This window comes from Drosophila bipectinata, chromosome XL, assembly GCF_030179905.1.
Source record: "Drosophila bipectinata strain 14024-0381.07 chromosome XL, DbipHiC1v2, whole genome shotgun sequence".
Classification (NCBI taxonomy): Eukaryota; Metazoa; Arthropoda; class Insecta; order Diptera; family Drosophilidae; genus Drosophila; species Drosophila bipectinata.
In genome coordinates this window covers 2,152,250-2,170,552 of record NC_091734.1, presented here as the reverse complement: position 1 = coordinate 2,170,552, position 18,303 = coordinate 2,152,250, and the positions used below count along the sequence as shown (strand labels likewise).

Below are 18,303 nucleotides of genomic sequence, written 5' to 3'. Positions count from 1 at the left end.
TTATATATCTTTGCAGTTAAATGGAGGTTTCTGCTGTGAGATATATATTTCAAATATAGGATACAGACGGATGATCCTTATAGGAATTTAAGTCTTGGAGAAATTTTGTAAAAGAAGAAGAATTTTCTTCTAATTTGAAATATTTTAAATATATTTTAAGACTAAGACTTTATAATGTAGTAATAATATTCGATATAAATAAAATTAATAAACAGCAAATAAAAAAAAAAAAAATTGAACAAGAAAATTGAAAGACAAAACAAAGTCCACTTTAGAACTCAGAGGAATAGCTACTATGATCAATTCTGCGATGCCCCCGATGGATGGGTACCTCTGGCTTTTGGTAATCGTTGAGGCGCCACTTGGTTGGTGCGTGCCCTAATATCCTTGAGAGTCCTGTACTCGCGTCCATCAAAGGCATGACTAATAATTAACTGTCAGTTCTAAAGTTTTTTGATTTTCTGAACAGGAAAATTAAATCAAATTAAAAACTAGTTTTGGCTGTCTCCGACATTTTTATAAAATACTATAGAAGCCCAAAGCCTAAAGTTAATAATAACATCCTTTCCTAAACCTAACAAGCTTAAGAACAAAACTAAACGACATGGAAACCCTTGCAGTTAAGGTAGGATATGTATCGTTATCAGATAGTTTTTATGCTTTATTTACAAAATCATTTTTTATATCACATTATATAATTATATATCATTTTTATTTGAAATCTTGAGATTCTGATGCTTAACTATATCTTATAAATAAAAATAAAAAAATAATATTAATTATGATGGAAAAATTCAAAAACTCACTGCCGGTGAAAAGGTCCCTCACATTGAGCATTTTCAACATTTTCTCTACTCTTTGGCATGGAACTAGTTTCCGGTACAGTATTTGTGGAAATATTTCTAGTATTAGTAGTATTATTAGGTATTATTATTATTATTAGATATTATTATTTTCTCTACTCTTTGGCATGGAACTTGTTTCCGGTACAGTATTTGTGGATATATTTCTAGTATTAGTAGTATTATTAGGTATTGGCTTGTTCAAAGTACCCTTTTGTTGAAGATCCGGCTTGGCATTGTTCGAATCCCTCCGCTTTTCTTGATAAGTACTAATTGAAATTCTTCGTGTGGGTCGTGTTACTTCCGGGGGGGGTCGTTGGGGTAGTACTTGATTATTTACATTTTTAGTTTCCGGTACAGAAGTCTTTGAAATGCGTCTATTATTTGTAGTATTATGAGGTATTGGCTTCTTCAAAGTAACCTTTTCTTTTAGAACCGGCCTGGCACAGCTCGAATCTCTTATCCTTGGCATCGAACTTTGGGGTAGTACTTGTGTATTTCGATTTCTAGTTTCCGGTACAGAGTTTTTAGATATATTTCTTCTATCTGTAGTATTATCAGGTATTGGCTTCTTCAAAGTATCCTTTTCTTTTAGAACCGGCCTGGCACAGTTCAAATCTCTTATCCTTGGCATCGAACTTTGGGGTAGTACTTGAGGATTTTTAGTTTCCAGCACACAAGGCTTAGAAATGTGTCTATTATTTGTAGTATTATCAGGTATTGGCTTCTTCAAAGTAACCTTTTCTTTTAGAACCGGCCTGGCATAGTTCGAATCTCTTATCCTTGGCATCGAACTTTGGGATAGTACTTCAGTATTTCGATTTCTAGTTTCCGGTACAGAGTTTTTAGATATATTTCTTCTATCTGTAGTATTATCAGGTATTGGCTTCTTCAAAGTATCCTTTTCTTTTAGAACCGGCCTGGCATAGTTCGAATCTCTTATCCTTGGCATCGAACTTTGGGATAGTACTTCAGTATTTCGATTTCTAGTTTCCGGTACAGAGTTTTTAGATATATTTCTTCTATCTGTAGTATTATCAGGTATTGGCTTCTTCAAAGTATCCTTTTCTTTTAGAACCGGCTTGACATTGTTCGACTCCTGTTGCTTTTCTTGAGAAATATTTATTGAAATTTTAGGTTTTTGTGGTATTACTTGCACCGATTTGATTATGGAACTATTTTTCGGATCAAATAGTTGCAGACTTTCGATTTTTGGTATCATGACATTACTTATCGGCCTGGGGTCATTTAATATGGAATCAGGACATTTCTTCTTCGGCTTAGCTGGAAACGGATCTATTATCTTTCGCTTGAGGACTGGCTCTGTTTTAGGTTTCGTTTTATTAGATGGCGGTAGAATCTCTTTCTTGCTATTTTCTGGAGGCTTATTGGTATCTTGAATAGCTTCTTTTGGTTTGGGTTCTGTTTTTCTTGCTTTGGTGTCCGGTTTTCTGCTTTTCAAAGGCGCTTCTACTTGATCATTCATTAAAGTTGGCATTGGTTTTGGCCCTGTCTTTGGCCTTATTGTCCTTTCCCTGTCGGCTGTTGTGGGTGCGAGTGTTGAACGTGGTGGTGGTGGAGGAGCTGGAGTAGGTGTAGGAGTGAAAGGAGGTGGTGGTGGTCGAATTGGAGGTGGTGGTGGCTTAATTGGAGGTGGTGGCGGTTCAATGGGATGTGGGGCCGGCACAGGCGTTGGAGCCGGCACAGGTGGTGGAGCCCGCACACGCGGTGGAGCAGGCACAGAAGTAGTATCATACTCAGGTGGCTTCGGATGTTTGGGTACTTGTTGATTTTCTCGGACATGGCTCAAGGTTCTCCGTTTTTCTCGAGCCCTTTCTAGTTCAGCTTCCACAGCTTTCCTTTTTTTTGGCGGATTTTTAAACGGATTTTCCGATAGCACCACGTTACAAGGTGCTTTATTTTCTTTTTCAAGTGGAAAGTCTGTTGGCTGTCGGCTTCTTTTCGAAATTGAGACTGTCTCTTCACGTACTTTATGTTGATTTTCCAATCTTTGACGATATTCTTTTCGATACGATTCTTTTGGAGAAAGTTCTCTTGGACGAGACTCATTTGGTTTCTTGTCACGTTTGGAACGATCCGCTACAGGTGATTTATTTTCCATTTTTTTATAAGATTCTTTGGAACATGAATCTTTGGAATATGAGTCCTTTCGAAGAAATTCTTCTCTAGGTTTTTGGTTCCGTTTGGAAAGATGCGATTCTCTAGAAAGCGAGTCTTTTGAATGGGTTGCTTTTGAATGGTATTCTCCTGAATAAAAATCATCTCTAGGTTTTTTACCATACCTGGGAAGATCAGCTACATGAGAACGATTTTCCGAATGAGGTTTTGTTGAATGAGATTCACTTGAACGAGACTCTTCTCTGCGTTTCTTGCCCCGTTTGGAAAGGTCAGCTACCAGAGATGGATTTTGCATATTTGGAATAGACTCTTTTGAATGAGATTCTCTTAGACGAGATTCTTTTTCACTAGACTCTTTAGGACAAGATTCATGTGGACAATATTCTTTTTGGCGTGATTCTGCAGGTCGAGATTCTCTTTGATGTGATTCTTTTGAACCAGATTCCGTTGGACGAGTTTCCTTTGGACGACATTCTCTTAAACGAGATTCGTCTTGACGTGATATTATTGTACACGATTCTTCTAAACGATATTCTGTTCGTTTTGGTAAGCTTGAACGGAATTCTTTTGGACTAGACTCTCGAGGACAAGCTTCGATTGGACGATGTTCTTTTTGTTGAGATTCTTCTTGGCTTGGCATTCTTAATCGAGTTTCTTTTGGACAAGTTTTTCGTGAACTACACTCTTCTGAATGAGATTCTTGCTGCCGTGGTATTCTTGGATGATTATTGGATCGAGATTCTTCTGAACAGGATTTTTCTTCTTGACGTGGCATCCTTGGACGAGATTCTCGAAGACAAGCTTCGATTGGACGATGTTCTTTTTGACGAGATTCTTCTTGGCTTGGCATTCTTAATCGAGTTTCTCGTGAACAACATTCTCCCGGACGAGATTCTTGCTGACGTGGTATTCTTGGACGACTCTTTGTTTGAGATTCTTGTGAACAGCATTTTTCTGAACAAGATCCTTTTTGACTTGGTAAGCTTGAACGAAAATCTTTTGGACTAGACACTCGAAGACAAGCTTCTATTGGACGATGTTCTTTTTGATGTGATTCTTCTAAACGAGATTCGTCATGACTTGGTATTCTTGAACGATTCTTAGGATCGGATACTTCTGAGCAAGATTCTTGTGAACAAGATTCTTCTGAACAAGATTCATCTAAACAAGATTCATCTGAATGAGATCCTTCTCGATGTAATATTCTCGAGCAAGATTCTTTTGGACAAGTTTCCTCTGAACGAGACTCTCTGGGATAATATTTTTTTGAACTATGAATACATTCTTCTGTATGTTTTATGCCATGGTGAGAGAGATCAGCTACAGGGGAAAGACTTCTCTTTTTCGCGTGGGAACCTTCTAAATAAGATCCATTTTGATGAAATTTTGTTCGATGAGATTCATCTCCATATTTTTTGCACAGGTTGGTAACACCAGGTAGAGAAGATTTCTTTTCCATTTTTTTATGAAATTCTTTTGTAGAAGATTCGTTAGGATGAGATTTCGTTAAATCAGACCCTATTGGACGAGATTCCTTTCTACATTTCTTTTCCAGTTCGAAAAGTTCAGGAGATTGATTTTCTTTTTGTGAATGAGATCCTTTTTGATGGGATTCTCTGGAACGGTGAGACGATTCTTTTGATTTTCTTGGTAAAGACTCCTTAGGACGAACTTCTTCTATAGGGCTTTTTCCAGATGGTCGGGCGACTCGATCAGTTGTGGAGGATTCTTTTGTATAAGATTCTTTACGTTTGTTGCCAGATTTGGAAGGATGAGCTACAGGGAAATCATTCTCCCCTTCATTATTAGATTTTTTAAAACTTAGGTGAGATTCTCTTGGATGAATATCTTCTCTATTTCTCTCGCCATGTTTGGGGAAATCCGCTTCGGAAAAATCACTTCTATTTTTTAAATGATACCCTGCTGAATTGGATTTAATTTGATTATATTCTTTCCGATGAGACTCTATTTGAAGAGATTCTTTTCGATGCGACTCTTTTGGACAAACTTGTCTTCGATGAGATTCTTTGTTAGTTTTTTTGGTCCGTTGGAAAAGATCAGCTCCAGAAGAACGATTTTCCATTGATGGAGAATATTCTTTTGGATACGATTTTTTATACTGGGATTCTGTTATATGAGATTCCATTGGGTATCCTTCTCTACGTCTACTTCCCTCCTTGCAAGTATCAGCTTCAGGTAAATCTATTGATGATAGCGATTCCCCAGATTCAGATTCTAAGTCAGATTCCTTTTCACTATTTTCCGATGTAGAGGGACCAGCTAGAGGGGTTCTATTCTCCATTTCTAGATGAGATTCTTCGAAATAAAATTCCTTTGGATAACAGTCTTTGGGATCAGATTCTCGCGGATAAGATTCTTCTCTATTTGTGACATCATATTCAGCTACAGGGGAATGACTTCTGATTTCTGGAAAATAATCTTTTGAACAATTTGGACAATATCCTTTTCGATGAGATTCTTTTTTAAGAGACTCTTTTGGAGATAATTCTCTTCGACTAGATTCCTTTCTAGTATTTTTGGAAAGAACAGCTTGAGAAGAATGACTTTCCATTTGTAAACAAGATTCCGTTGGATGAGATTCTTTTCTACGTTTGTTGCCCCGTTTGGAGGGATCAGCTTGAGAGGAATGGTATTCCATTTCTGAAACAGATTCTGTGGGGTAAGATTTCTTAGGATTGGATTCGGTTAAATAAGATTCGTTTGAATGAGATTCTATTCTACGTTTCTTGCCCCTTTTGGAAACAGGTCGTTCAGGGGATGGTTTTTTTATATTTCGATGAGAAGTAGGTTTTTTCCCCTGGGATAACTTTGAAAGATCAACTGCACAGTCTTCTTTAATTTTTTCGTCTTCTGCATCTTTTTCCAAAAAACTTTCAGTCTGGGTTGAACGACTTATGCTTTCCTGTTGATTAGACATTTTATTTCTTATCGCTTTCACCTCCTCCGGAGTTTTCTTTTTAGACTTTGCCGTTATAATCTTCAGTGGCCTATCCTCATGGGGACAATTACATTTTATTTGTGGATTTACCGTTTCGGGTGAACCATCATTTACGATTTTACGCCTTCGCTCGTCCTCGGTTTTATATCTACTTTCTTTAGCACATCTCTCGAATTTTTGGTTACTTCTGTGTTTTTCATAAGTTGGATAGTTTTTCTCGGCTTTTTCTTGAAGCTTAACCGTAGAAACTTTTGATTTTGAAGGCTGATCATCTTCCTCGACATAAACTGGACTAGGCTCTGAAGAGTCATACTGATGATCCTCTTGCGATATACGGATTTTGTCGTGCTCGTCATATTCAAAGAGACTATCAATTAAACTGGAGCTGTAAACCAAATTTTCTCCTTTCTTGATTGGTACTTTGTTTTTCATTTCTACTCTCTCGAATTCACACTCAACATCAACCTGAGGATCTTCATAGATTGGACTAAGCCCATCTAGAGATTCTTCATATATTTGAGTTTCATCTTCTCGAGTGTCCTCGTGGGTGGAACCAACTTCATCTCGATATTCTTCATAGATTGGAGAATCTTCTTCTCGAGTTTCTTCATAGGTGGGACTAACATCATTCTGAGATTCCTTGCAGATTGGAAAAACTTCTCGAGTTTCGTCATAGGTGGAACTAACATCATCTCCAGATTCATCATAGATTGGAGTATCTGCTGGACTATCTTCATAAGTAGAACTGCCATCTTCCTGATGGTTTCGGTTTCTTTCTGATTCTTCCCTAATAGGAATAACAGATTTTCTGGACGTCCCGATTGTGGATATTTTAGAAGACGGTGGACTATCGTTTATTATATTTTCGGCTTCCGCCAGCCTTCCTCTATTCGAAATTCTCGATGTAGCTGATTCTTCCTCGATCTGGTTATTGGACCTCGTTGGTCGTCTTTCATTTATATTCGTGGAACGAGATGATGGTATTCTTTGGTCAAGTCTTTCACCGATTTTTCTGGTAGTAGAGCGATGCGTTTCCTTTATTTCCCTGGAAGTATATGGATTTCCTTCCTCAATGTTTCTGCAACATGAACATTCTCCATTTTCAATGCTTCGGGAAGTGGATGGGCGTGTGTCTATTATTTTGCTGCATGAGGATGCTTGGGCTTTCTCTATGTTCCTGGTAGTGGATAGACGTCTTCCCTCCACATCCTCCGGAATGTTTCTGGCACTGGATAGTCGTTCATCTTTATGTTTGTTATATTTTTCATGTAGTTCTTTTATTTTTCTAGGTTCTAGTGACTTTGCATCGAATTTCATTCCAACAGTTTCCTTCTCCCTTCTTTTGGAAGTTAATAGACGTTTTTCCTCATTGTTTATAGAAATGGATGCGACTTTTGGAAGTCTTCCCTCCTCATTTGTAGAAGTGCATGGGCGATCTTCAATGTTTTTGCAACACAAAAGTTCTCTCTTCTCTATGTTTCTGGAATGGGCAGATCGTTTTTCTATTTTTGTTTTAGAAGAGGAAGATAGGTTTTTTTGACGTTTTTCCTCCATGATTCCGGAACAAGATGGTCGACATTCTTCGATTTGTCTGAAAGTGTATGGACATTCTTCTTCTGTGTCTCCCATTTTGTTGAAAGAAAATCGTTCGGTTTCCTCTTCAATTCTGGAATTGGATGAACCTCTTTCCTCCACAGTTGTGTCAATGGTTGGACGTCCTTCTTCTTTGTTTCTGGGTGGAGAAACTCGTCTCTCATTCTCGTTTTTAGAAGGGGATGATCGCCTTCGCTCTGTTCTTTTGGAGGTGTGTCGACTTTCTTTTACGACCGTCGCTTCCAGTGGTCTTCTATCTTTATTCATTCTTTGGTCTTTCTTCTCGATGTTTCTAGAACTAGATTCTAGTTTCGCCATATCATTGTTACGTTCTTTTCTTTCACTAGCTTTAAGCGTAGAAGACCGTTTTTCTCGCGTTTTGTTGGAAGAGTGTCCATGGGCTTCCTCTCCGTTTCTGGAACTGCATGGACCCCGTTCTTCCACATCTGTGAAAATGGTTGGACGTCCTTCTTCTTTGTTTCTGGATAGAGAATCTAGTCTCTCATTCTTGTTTTTAGAAGAGGTTGATCGCCTTCGCTCTGTGCTTTTGAAAGTGTCTCGACTTTCCTTTACGACAGACGCTTCCAGTTGTCTTCCATCTTTATTCATTCTATGGTCATCCATCTCGATGTTTTTAGAACTGGGTTGTAGTTTTGCTATATCATTGTTTCGTTCTTGTATTTGACAAGCTTCGAGCGTAGAAGGCCTTCTGTTTCTCATTTTGTGTGAAGAGATTCTTTGGGATTCCTCTACGTTTCTAGAATTGGGTGGACCTCTTTCCCCAACACTTGTGGAAATGGTTGGACGTCCTTCTTCTTTGTTTCTCGATGGAGAATCTCGTCTCTCATTTATGTTTTTAGAAAGGGATGATCGCCTTCGCTCTATACTTTTGGAGGTGTGTCGACTTGCTTTTACGACCGTCGCTTCCAGTTGTCTTCCATCTTTATTCATTCTATGGTCTTCCTTCTCGATGTTTCTAGAACTGGGTTGTAGGTTCGCTATATCATTGCTTCGTTCTTGTTGACTAGCTTTGAGCGTAGAAGGACGTCTGTCTCTTATTTTATTGGAAGAAAATATTTGTGTTTCCTCTACGTTTCTGGAACTGGGTGGACCCCGTTCCTCCACATTTGTGGGAATGGATGGACGTCTTTCCTCTTTGTTTTTGGAAGGAGAAGCTCGTTTTTCTTCTTTTTTTTTAGAAGAAGACGATTGTCTTTGCTCCGTACATTTGGAGGTTTCTCGACTTTCCTTTATGACAGTCGCTTCCAGTGGTCTTCCACCATTATTCCTTCTATGGTCTTCCCTCTCGATGTTTCTAGAACTGGGTTGTAGTTTTGCTATATTATTATTTTGTTCTAGTATTTGACAAGCTTCGAGCGTAGAAGGCCGTCTGTCTTTTATTTGGCTAGAAGACAATATTTGTGTTCCGTCTACGTTTCTGGAATTGGGTGGTCCCCGTTCCTCCACATTTGTGGGAATGGATGGACGTCTTTCCTCTTTGTTTTTGGAAGGAGAAGCTCGTTTTTCTTCTTTTTTTTTAGAAGGAGATGGTAGTCTTTGCTCCGTACATTTGGAGGTTTCTCGACTTTCCTTTATGACAGTCGCTTCCAGTGGTCTTCCACCATTATTCTTTCTATGGTCTTCCCTCTCGATGTTTCTAGAACTGGGTTGTAGTTTTGCTATATCATTATTTTGTTTTAGTATTTGACAAGCTTCGAGCGTAGAAGGCCGTCTGTCTCTTATTTGGCTAGAAGACAATATTTGTATTTCCTCTACGTTTCTGGAATTGGGTGGACCCCGTTCTCCCACATTTGTGGGAATTGTTGGACATCCTTTCTCTTTGTTTTTGCAAGGAGAAGCCTGTCCTTCATCTTTGTTCTTAGAAGGAGATGATCGTCTTTGCTCCATGCTGTTTAAAGCTTCCGGACTGTGAGCGTCATCCAGGACTGTGGGTTCCATTGTTCTTACAGCGTTATTCATTCTAGACTTTTCTTTCTGTGTTTCTGTGGATCTAGATTCTTCCTCCGTTATATCTTTGTTGTATCGTTCCTGTATTTTACCTGCTTCTAGCGGCTTTGCACCGATTTTCATTCCATTATTATCTTCCTCTGTTTTTCTAAAAGTAGATGGACCTCTTTCCCCAACACTTGTGGAAATGGCTGGACGTCCTTCTTCTTTGTTTCTGTGTGGAGAAGCTCCTTCTTCATCCTTGTTTTTAGAAGGAGATGATCGTCTTTGCTCCGTACAGTTGGAGGTGTCTCGACTTTCCTCTACGACCGTCGCTTCTTGTGGTCTTCCACCGCTATTCATTCCATGGCCTTCCTTTTCGATGTTTCTAGAACTGGATTCTGGTTTCGCTATATCATTGTTACGTTCTTGTATTTCATTAGCTTTGAGCGTAGATGGCCGTGTGTCTCTCATTGGGTTGGATGAGTATCCTTGGGTTTCCTTTACGTTTTTGGAATTGAGTGGACCCCGTTCTTCCACATTTTTGGATATGGTTTGACGTCCTTTTTCTTTGTTTCCGGAGAGAGAAGCTTGTCCTTCAGCCTTGTTTGTAGAAGGAGATGATCGTCTTTGCTCCATGCTTTTTAAAGCGTCAGGACTTTTCTCTAAGACTTTGGGTTCCATTGGTCTTTCATCCTTATTCATTGCAGACTTTTCCTGCTGCATGTTTATCGAACTGGATTTTGGTTCCTCTATATCTTTGTTGTATTGTTCTTGAACTTCAGTAGCTTCTAACGGCTTTGCACTGATTTCCATTACATCACTGGATGGTTGTCCTTGCACCACATTTGTAGAAGTGGATGGACGTAGAGGAGGACATAGAGGAAACATGTTTATAGAACTCGATGGTTCTTCGTTTTCTTCTACGATTTGAAAATTTGATTCCTGGCCATTCGTGGAATGTTCGCTTCTCGAAGGTTCTCCTTCCTCTTTGTTTTTGGACGAAGATCGTCGCTCATTCTTGTTTTTGGAAGGAAAAGATAATAGTCTATCCTCGATAATTTTTGAAGTGTCTGGACTGTCCACCACGATGCCGGTTTCCGTTGATTTTCCGTCGTTATTCATTCTATACTTTTTGTTTTTGGAACTAGATTTAAACATCGATACATATAGTGCGTACTTTTCTTTTACTTCTTTAGCGTCTTTCGGTTCTACTTTTTCTATTCTTCTGGAAGCGGATGGACGTCTTTGTATTTCACTGTTCTTCGATCTGGAACTTAACTCTAGTTCCTCCACATATCTTGCATATAGTTTATTCATTATACTAGGTACTAGTATCACCGATCCAGTTCTTTTCTCAGCTTTCTGGGGGGATTCTTCAGACATACTGATTTCTTCCGACATGATTTCTTCCGTTTTATTTTTGGGTCTACCTCGTTTACCTTTTGGTTTCTCTTCATTGTTTGCCGGTGTTCCATCCGGTAGTAGCTTATTCTTTTTCTTATACGGACCCCTTTTTTTTTTTTCTTTAATTATTGGCTCACCTGTTGCCGATAGCTGCGGTTCCACAACTGGATACTTACGAGGTCTTCCAGGTTTCCTTTTAGGTTGATTTGGATCAACCGGTGGGTTTTTTGGCGTATGAGCCTTACGAACGTTAGGATTCCAGGAAGGTTGTTCTACCATTCTGTTCTGGTTGACCTGAGGTATCTCAACAGGATTAATTGGAAGCTCATTTGGTTTGCCTTCCCCTCGACTTGTTGAATTAGAGCGCTTTTCATTCAAATCCAACGTTTTCTGTACAACTGTCGTTTTGTTATTTTGAACAGCCGGTGAAATATCACGATTGGCAATATAAGCTTCGTTGGGTTTTGCCGGTAAGTTCTTTTCAGATACACTTTTCGCAATTCTCGCCGATCTATCAGAGGGTTTTTCCGAAGGTTTGTTTAAAGAAAGCATTTCAAAATTCGGAGGTTTATCCATTGATGCTGGTATACTGATTTGAGTCTGTTTAACTGGATTCACAATGCGTTTCGGATGTGTTTGAATTCTGGAAAACGATAGGTTTTCCTCTGGTACTTTAGCAACGGGCTTTATAACGCGTTTGGGCGGAACGGGAGGCAGCTTTCGCATTGGAGGAACCTTCACCTCTCCTTTACCCTGCAAAAAGAAAGATATTTTTTAAAAAAATTTATCTTAAAATAGTCCTTGTCTTATTAATTAATGAAATGGAGAAGAATAGTACTTACATCTGCTTCTTTCGGTACGTTGAGCTGGTCCTTGATTTGTTGCATCTTCTGGGGATCGGGTTTTCCACTACCGGCACCGTATTTCCCCACCGGGAAAATGTACTTAGGATCCAAGTAACCATCAGCTCCTTTGGAACGGTGACCTGAAGATGAACCTAAGCTAGACGCAGCTACAGAACGATTATGAGAGCCCGGCCCAAACGCCTTAATGGCCGCTAAGCTAGATATTCCAGAACTAGGACCAGCTTTGGAACCCAAGATGGGATTTGAACAACTTGTCCCAATTCTTTGGCGACCTACTAATGAAGACGATGAATCCGACACCCTTGAACCGGTCACCGATCCGCGGCATAGGGGTTTCTCTGGGCGAGGAGGTGGTGGTGAAAATAAGCTGGACAGCGATGGTAGCTGAGCGGCTGTCTGTGGTGCCGTTGGTTTGTCCAAACGTTCGGCCTGACCCACCTGTGGATTGACCCGTTGGGGTATGTTGGATAAGGGGCTGTTTGTCCTCGACTGATGTATTCCCATCGAGGTCATTCGTGTTGGTGAATCCGATTCCGATGATGAGGTTTCAGACAATCGAGAAACTGCTAAATGAGTTAGTATCCCTTTGGATGCTAGATTGGGTGGAGATTTGGCTTCTGGTTGAAATGCCGTTTGTGATTCTGGACCAGTTGCCGATTCTGGTTTGGATAAATTAGCAGATTCAGATTTAGATAACGATTCGGATGCTGATTTTGACTTTGATTTTTCGGACGATTTTGATGACTTTTTGGATGAATCAGATTCTGACTCTGAGCTGGAACTCGAGCTAGATCCCGAGCTCGAGCTCGAGCTTGATCCGGAACCGGAGCTAGAACTCGACGAAGAAGAAGATGACGACGAGGATGACGATGATCTGGCAGCCGGTGGTGATTTGAGTCTATCTTCCAGGCGAGTAATCGATCCATTCATAAACTATTGGAAAGGAATATATTATTGATTTAAACAAGATCCCCAGTTATAAATGTTTCAAGAGATTTTATCATAAATTTTTAGATTAATTCTAAAATAAAGCTTTTCATTATAAATACATAGTAGGATTAAATTCTCTTAAAACAAGAAAGGAAAGCTAACTTCGGGCGGAGCCGAAGTTTATATACCCTTGCAGTTAAAACCGGATATATATCGCAAACATCGGATATAGTTGGCCGATCCTTATGGGAATAGGAATATATAATCCAATTTATTACAATACAAAATCTAAAAAAAATCCCAAACTTCTATCTTCAAAAATACGAAAGTTGATATTTCTACCAAATACCATTTCCGATCGTTCAGTTATATGGCAGCTATGGGATATAGTCGGCCGATCCTAATGAAATTTGATACGTTGGATCAACTGACCAAAAATAGAATCTGTATTAAATTCCAGCTTTCTATCTTCAAAAACACGAAAGTTGGGTCATTTCCGATCGTTCAGTTATATGGCAGCTATAGGATATAGTCGGCCGATCCTTATGAAATTTGCCATGACGTAATGTTTTGCCAAAAATAGCTCTCATGTCGAATTGGAACTCTCTAACTCTAAAAACACCAAAGTTATACCATTTCCGATCAATCAGTTATATGGCAGCTATAGGATATAGTCGGCCGATCCGGGCCGTTCCGACTTATATACTGCGTGCAAAGGAAAGAAGGGTGTGTGCAAAGTTTCAAGACGATAGCTTTAAAACTGAGAGACTAGTTTGCGTAGAAACAGACAGACGGACAGACAGACGGACAGACGGACAGACGGACAGACGGACATGCTCATATCAACTCAGGAGGTGATCCTGATCAAGAATATATATACTTTATAGGGTCGGAGATGTCTCCTTCACTGCGTTGCACACTTTTGACCAAAATTATAATACCCTCTGCAAGGGTATAAAAAGTCATTGAATAAAAGGCAAAATATTGAAATAAATACAGAAGAAAATAAATAAATAAAAGCTAAAATAAATAAAAAGCTGATATAATATTTTTGTTATTATTGGATCTTTTCGTTAGGCTCAAATAATTATTTTTAAAATAATATTTATAATTAAGGATTGTAAGGATTGTAAGGAAATAACATACCGCTGTCATGCTGGTTTTCTTTTCCGCCACTGGAGGACGACGCGGCGGAGGCTCCTTCTGGATTGACTTGCCCCCTTGGGGCAACATTATGTGCATCGGCTTGCCACGATGCTTGATCTGCATGCCCTTGGACGGTGGCATTTGTGGATGTGAAGCCTGGAAGCCAGAAGCCTGGCCCACCGGCTCGGGTCTCTGAAATGGGTTGCACGTAAATAGAATGCCACGGTTGTAGGTTGCAATACTTACATTTGCCTGATTCGCTGCCATAGGTTGGGTTATCTGGCTTTTAGATTCTTGGCCGCCTCCAGGTAACATGCGATTTTCCTGCAATGCCTTCTGCGCCGCCTCGTTGCTCAAACTGGGCTTGTTCCCTGCTACATGGTTCGTTGGATGGGACATGGAAGTCCCAACATTAGGCTGAGCATCAACTAATCGATCAGGTGATGTAAGTAGCGGCAGATTTTGTACGTTTTCTGCGGCAACTATGTTGGTAGTCCCAACATTAGGCTGAGCATCAACTGGTCGATCAGGTGATGTAAGTAGCGGCAGATTTTGTACGATTTCTGCGGCAACTATGTTGGTAGTCCCAACATTAGACTGAGCATCAACTAATCGATCAGGTGATGAAAGTAGCGGCAGATTTTGTACGTTTTCTGCGGCAACTACATCCTCGGAAGTCACATCCTTGGCAGCATTCACTGCCTCTGTGGGTGTGGTCGTTGATGGTGATGATGCAACAACACTAGTTTCAGTTGCTTCCATACTTAAGGACATCTCGTTACTGTCCAATTGATCGTTTGGCTCACTAGCTTCTATAACCGCCTCGTCATCGTCCTCATTGGTATGGTCCGACTGCTATAAAGATTTATTAAAATTTTCCCATTAATATATAGAAACTGATTCTGGAAAAGATTCATTAAAATCATTAACAAATCCTACCTCAAAATCTTCAGAGGTTGCACAATCATTGCTAGCGTCACTCAGAGTCTCGTCAAACCCGATGCAGTCTTGGATAGAAATTTGCTTGCCCACCGATTGGGGAATAAGAATATCAGGCCCTTCTGCACTTTTTTGCTCCTCCTGTGGAGCATCTGCAATCCACTCAATCAAAGGCTGACACATATCATTGTTGCTCAAATCCATTGTTTCAATGGATTGTTGGAGTAATTGATTCATATCATTGTTGTTGTTAAGATCCTCCCCTGCCTGTAACAAAGTTAAAGGTCAAAGGGCGAGCCTAAGAAAAAAAAAGAAACATACCATATGAGAAAGATTTTCAGTAGCAGTAGAAATTTCACAAGGGGCCACAATGCAGCCGTTAATATCGGTGATGAATTCCATAATAACCGCATCAACCGCGGAGTTCTTAGGGCCAGACGCGTCGGGTCTGTCATCTGAAACATCCGGATCGCCAGCGTTGGCAGTGTGGTTTTCCGCGGAATTTTCACTCATTTGTCTATTTTCACACAACTTAGTCGTTTGCACATTACTAGCCGAGCTGTCAAACTGTTAGTGAAGGTAATTTAATCGAGAAAGGGTTATCGTTTAGGGTTTCTAATTAATTGCACATACCCGCTGGGTCAATAAATCGTCGACAGATAATGCATCAATACTAAATATCGATTCCGTTTCCATGGGCGGTATAGTCTATCAAGAAACGGTCATATTTTGACATGACAATTCAAAAATGCCCCAAGTCCGCCAAAAACATACCGCCTCCAGCAATACCCCTTCAGTGTTCTGCAGATCGCTCCACTGGACTTCGACAAGCTCGCCTTCCACGTTGGCCAGCTCGGGTTGTGGAACATTATATACATCTACCCCATGAGAAAATTCCAAAGTGCCACCTATATTGTCCGCATCGTCGTCATTGTCGTCATCGTCACCGAATAACATATTGGTCAATTGTTGGAGTATATCGGGTTTCGGATCGGGTTCCGTTTGTGGCATATCTCTATTTGGCTCACTCATTTTTAGCTCACAATTAACAATATTAGTTTCAAAGTTTTATACAATTTTATTGAGAAAATTAAGGCGAAATATACCAGTCACTGACAATACATATATGTATGACATTTGACAGCTTTTGCATCGTTTGCTAAGTTTTTTTGGAAAAAAGAACAAAAAAGACCCTATTATCGAAAATGGTCTGTTTAAATTATAAGTTCTTGACAATAAACCTTCGATTAGCTGGCTTTGATGCTGTTTGGTGGCCTGTTTGTGCAACATTTGCCATTTGTGCAACCTACGCACCGTTGCACATTGGCATTTGTTTGCCCATTCTCGTTGCAGGACCTCCGACCACCGACCTTCGACCTTCTCCCTTCTGGGGAGGTCTCTGTTGCTTTAGCAGCTCTTGTGGTTTATTATAACTACATATATCATGCAAATATCCTCACAGCTGGCAGGGGGCAGGAATCAGGGGGGCCAGGAGATCCTTCCCAGAAGCCCAAAACCCAGACCAGAACCGAAAATCCAAACACAAACATGAACACAGAGCATATATACTGTATATCTAAAGAATCCTTGGTTTTCCTGGTTTTTCCTAAAGGATGCGCCAGGGCAGGGTACTGGGGCGGTATGCAGTGACAAGCTCCTTGCACAAATTCTAGTTGTTTTTTGTTTTTTCTTTTTTGTGTGTGTGTGTGTGTTTGGCATTCAAGAGCCTCGTTCTTCTCGTTTACGAGAATTATTTTATAAATTTTCATAGTTTTCACTTTGATTAAAAGTGCGGTCATGGCTTCTGTGGTCAGGATTTGTGTTCGGCTCGGTACTGTTCAGTTCTGTTTGGCCAGCTCTATTACCATATACTAAAGGATGCCTAAAGGATACCAAGAAAGTCCTGGCAACTCCGCAAATCTGCACGCAACACAAATCGAGTCAAGTCCACAGCGACAGCATTTTCATACCCCAAAAACCCTTACATCTTTACCATTCAAGGACCTCAAATCCATGGGTTAAAGGGGCTCTTATAAAAAATGGCAAAATTCTATTTCTAAAAAACTTAAAGGTCTTTAAAAGTTTATTGCTAGAAAGTTGGCTTTCGAAAGATACTTTTCTTAGCCATTTCTTAGGATTAAAAAAAACCTTAAAATTTGTATAAATTGTTTCTTTCGGTGTTGGCCACATTCTGTCGAATTAGCCAAGAAGTATTCATTGCATTATTGGTATTAATTGCTCAGCCAGCAAAAACCACACCATCTCCTTGGAGAGTATTTCATTTTTGTTTCAATATTTGACAAATGCATTTATAATTGCAAGCCACAAGATAAAATCCATATATATATATTCGATTCGATTTAATTTGTCTCCTTGCGAGCCATTTGCACTTTTGTAATTTATGGCATTTGTCCTGTTTTTCTCCTAACGAGCTTAGTTTTAGGGTTTCCCCAAAAAAAAAAAAAATACCCATTTTCTAGTGGAAAATTCATCTTTCGGTATTTGCGGTTAGCGGACCAAACAATTGTTTGCAATTTATGATTTTCATTTTGATTTCTGTGAGGAATTTGTTGGTCGTATTTTTTATTTAATTGCCTGAACTTGTCATTTGCCATTCGTCTGCCATTTAATTTTACTAATTAATTTGTTTTTTGTGTGCCAAAAAAAGGAAAAAAAACCAAAAATCTGGTAAAGGAGTGTGAGTATACGAGTGTGTGTGTGTTTGTTGCAAGAGACACGCGGCAGCTGCCGCAAAAGCCAAAAACAACAATTAAACATAAATCTTATAAATTTCCGTAGCCAAAAACTTCCTGCCAAGGCTTTTTGTCTCCGCTCGACTTCTTCCTTTTCCCCTATCTCCCCTCTCTTTGTACTTTCTCCTCCTGCTTTCTCCCACCCACCCCTCTCAGTTTGGTTGGAGATTTCTCGCCGTGCCACAGAGCATATTTCATTTCGGCTGCAACTTTTCAAACACGCCCACCACGCATGGACTCCGCCCACTTGCCCCCTTTTTCTTCGCAAAAAAAAAAATACAAAAAAAAAAAAACTTTTTTGGCCAAAAGAAGAAGAAGAAGCAGCTAGCGAGAAAGGCCAAAAGAAGAAGAAGAAGCGCCAGTCTACAGAGCCTTGTTTGTTTTCCAACACTCTATGACTATTTAAGAAAAGCCCGCCACATATTCGGTCACTTTACCAGTGACGTAGTTTTAATATAATATTTTTAGCACTATATTTAAGGAGATTATTTTATAAATTAATTATTTCTTTAAAAAAATATTAACATTATAGAAAACATAACTTTAATAGAGGCGGAAGAAGGAATGCTTACCATACAAGTCACATTCTTAAAGTTCGCTTTTTTTTTCTAAGCACATTTTCATACACAAGTTTTTTTAGAAAATTCTCATTATAATTTATATAATAAACACCAAAGGTTCTACTTCACTTTCATTATTTAATTCCTAATCCTAATCCCCCTCCAAAAAATATACTTACTACACCCTTGAACTTTTAAACACACCCACATGTAATTTAATTT

The 18,303-nt window shown here is 39.5% G+C and overlaps 1 protein-coding gene across 2 annotated transcripts; it reads right to left on the bottom strand.

Moving 5' to 3' along the window:
• Positions 1–677: 677 nt before the first annotated feature.
• On the bottom strand, positions 678–15,842 carry LOC122321004 (microtubule-associated protein futsch-like). Of its 2 annotated transcripts, XM_070279126.1 has the most exons (9): positions 15,543–15,842; positions 15,402–15,476; positions 15,090–15,335; positions 14,769–15,035; positions 14,594–14,684; positions 14,076–14,533; positions 13,830–14,021; positions 11,730–12,686; positions 678–11,640 (listed from the first exon to the last, which is right to left on the bottom strand). In XM_070279126.1, exons 1-9 carry the CDS (start codon positions 15,798–15,800, stop codon positions 940–942), a joined length of 13,245 nt encoding a protein of 4,414 aa, XP_070135227.1. In that variant the 5' UTR covers positions 15,801–15,842; the 3' UTR covers positions 678–939. The 2 variants fall into 2 exon arrangements, with proteins under 2 accessions (XP_070135227.1, XP_070135226.1); XM_070279125.1 differs by having other exon boundaries at positions 14,076–14,684.
• Positions 15,843–18,303: the final 2,461 nt, after the last annotated feature.

Coding starts and splice junctions, on each gene's coding strand:
- LOC122321004 (XM_070279125.1), bottom strand. CDS start 15,800: ATGAGTGAGCCAAATAGAGATATGCCACAAACGGAACCCGATCCGAAA. Junction 15,477..15,542: donor AAGGGGTATTGCTGGAGGCG/GTATGTTTTTGG, acceptor GTTTCTTGATAG/ACTATACCGCCCATGGAAAC. Junction 15,336..15,401: donor ACGATTTATTGACCCAGCGG/GTATGTGCAATT, acceptor CTTCACTAACAG/TTTGACAGCTCGGCTAGTAA.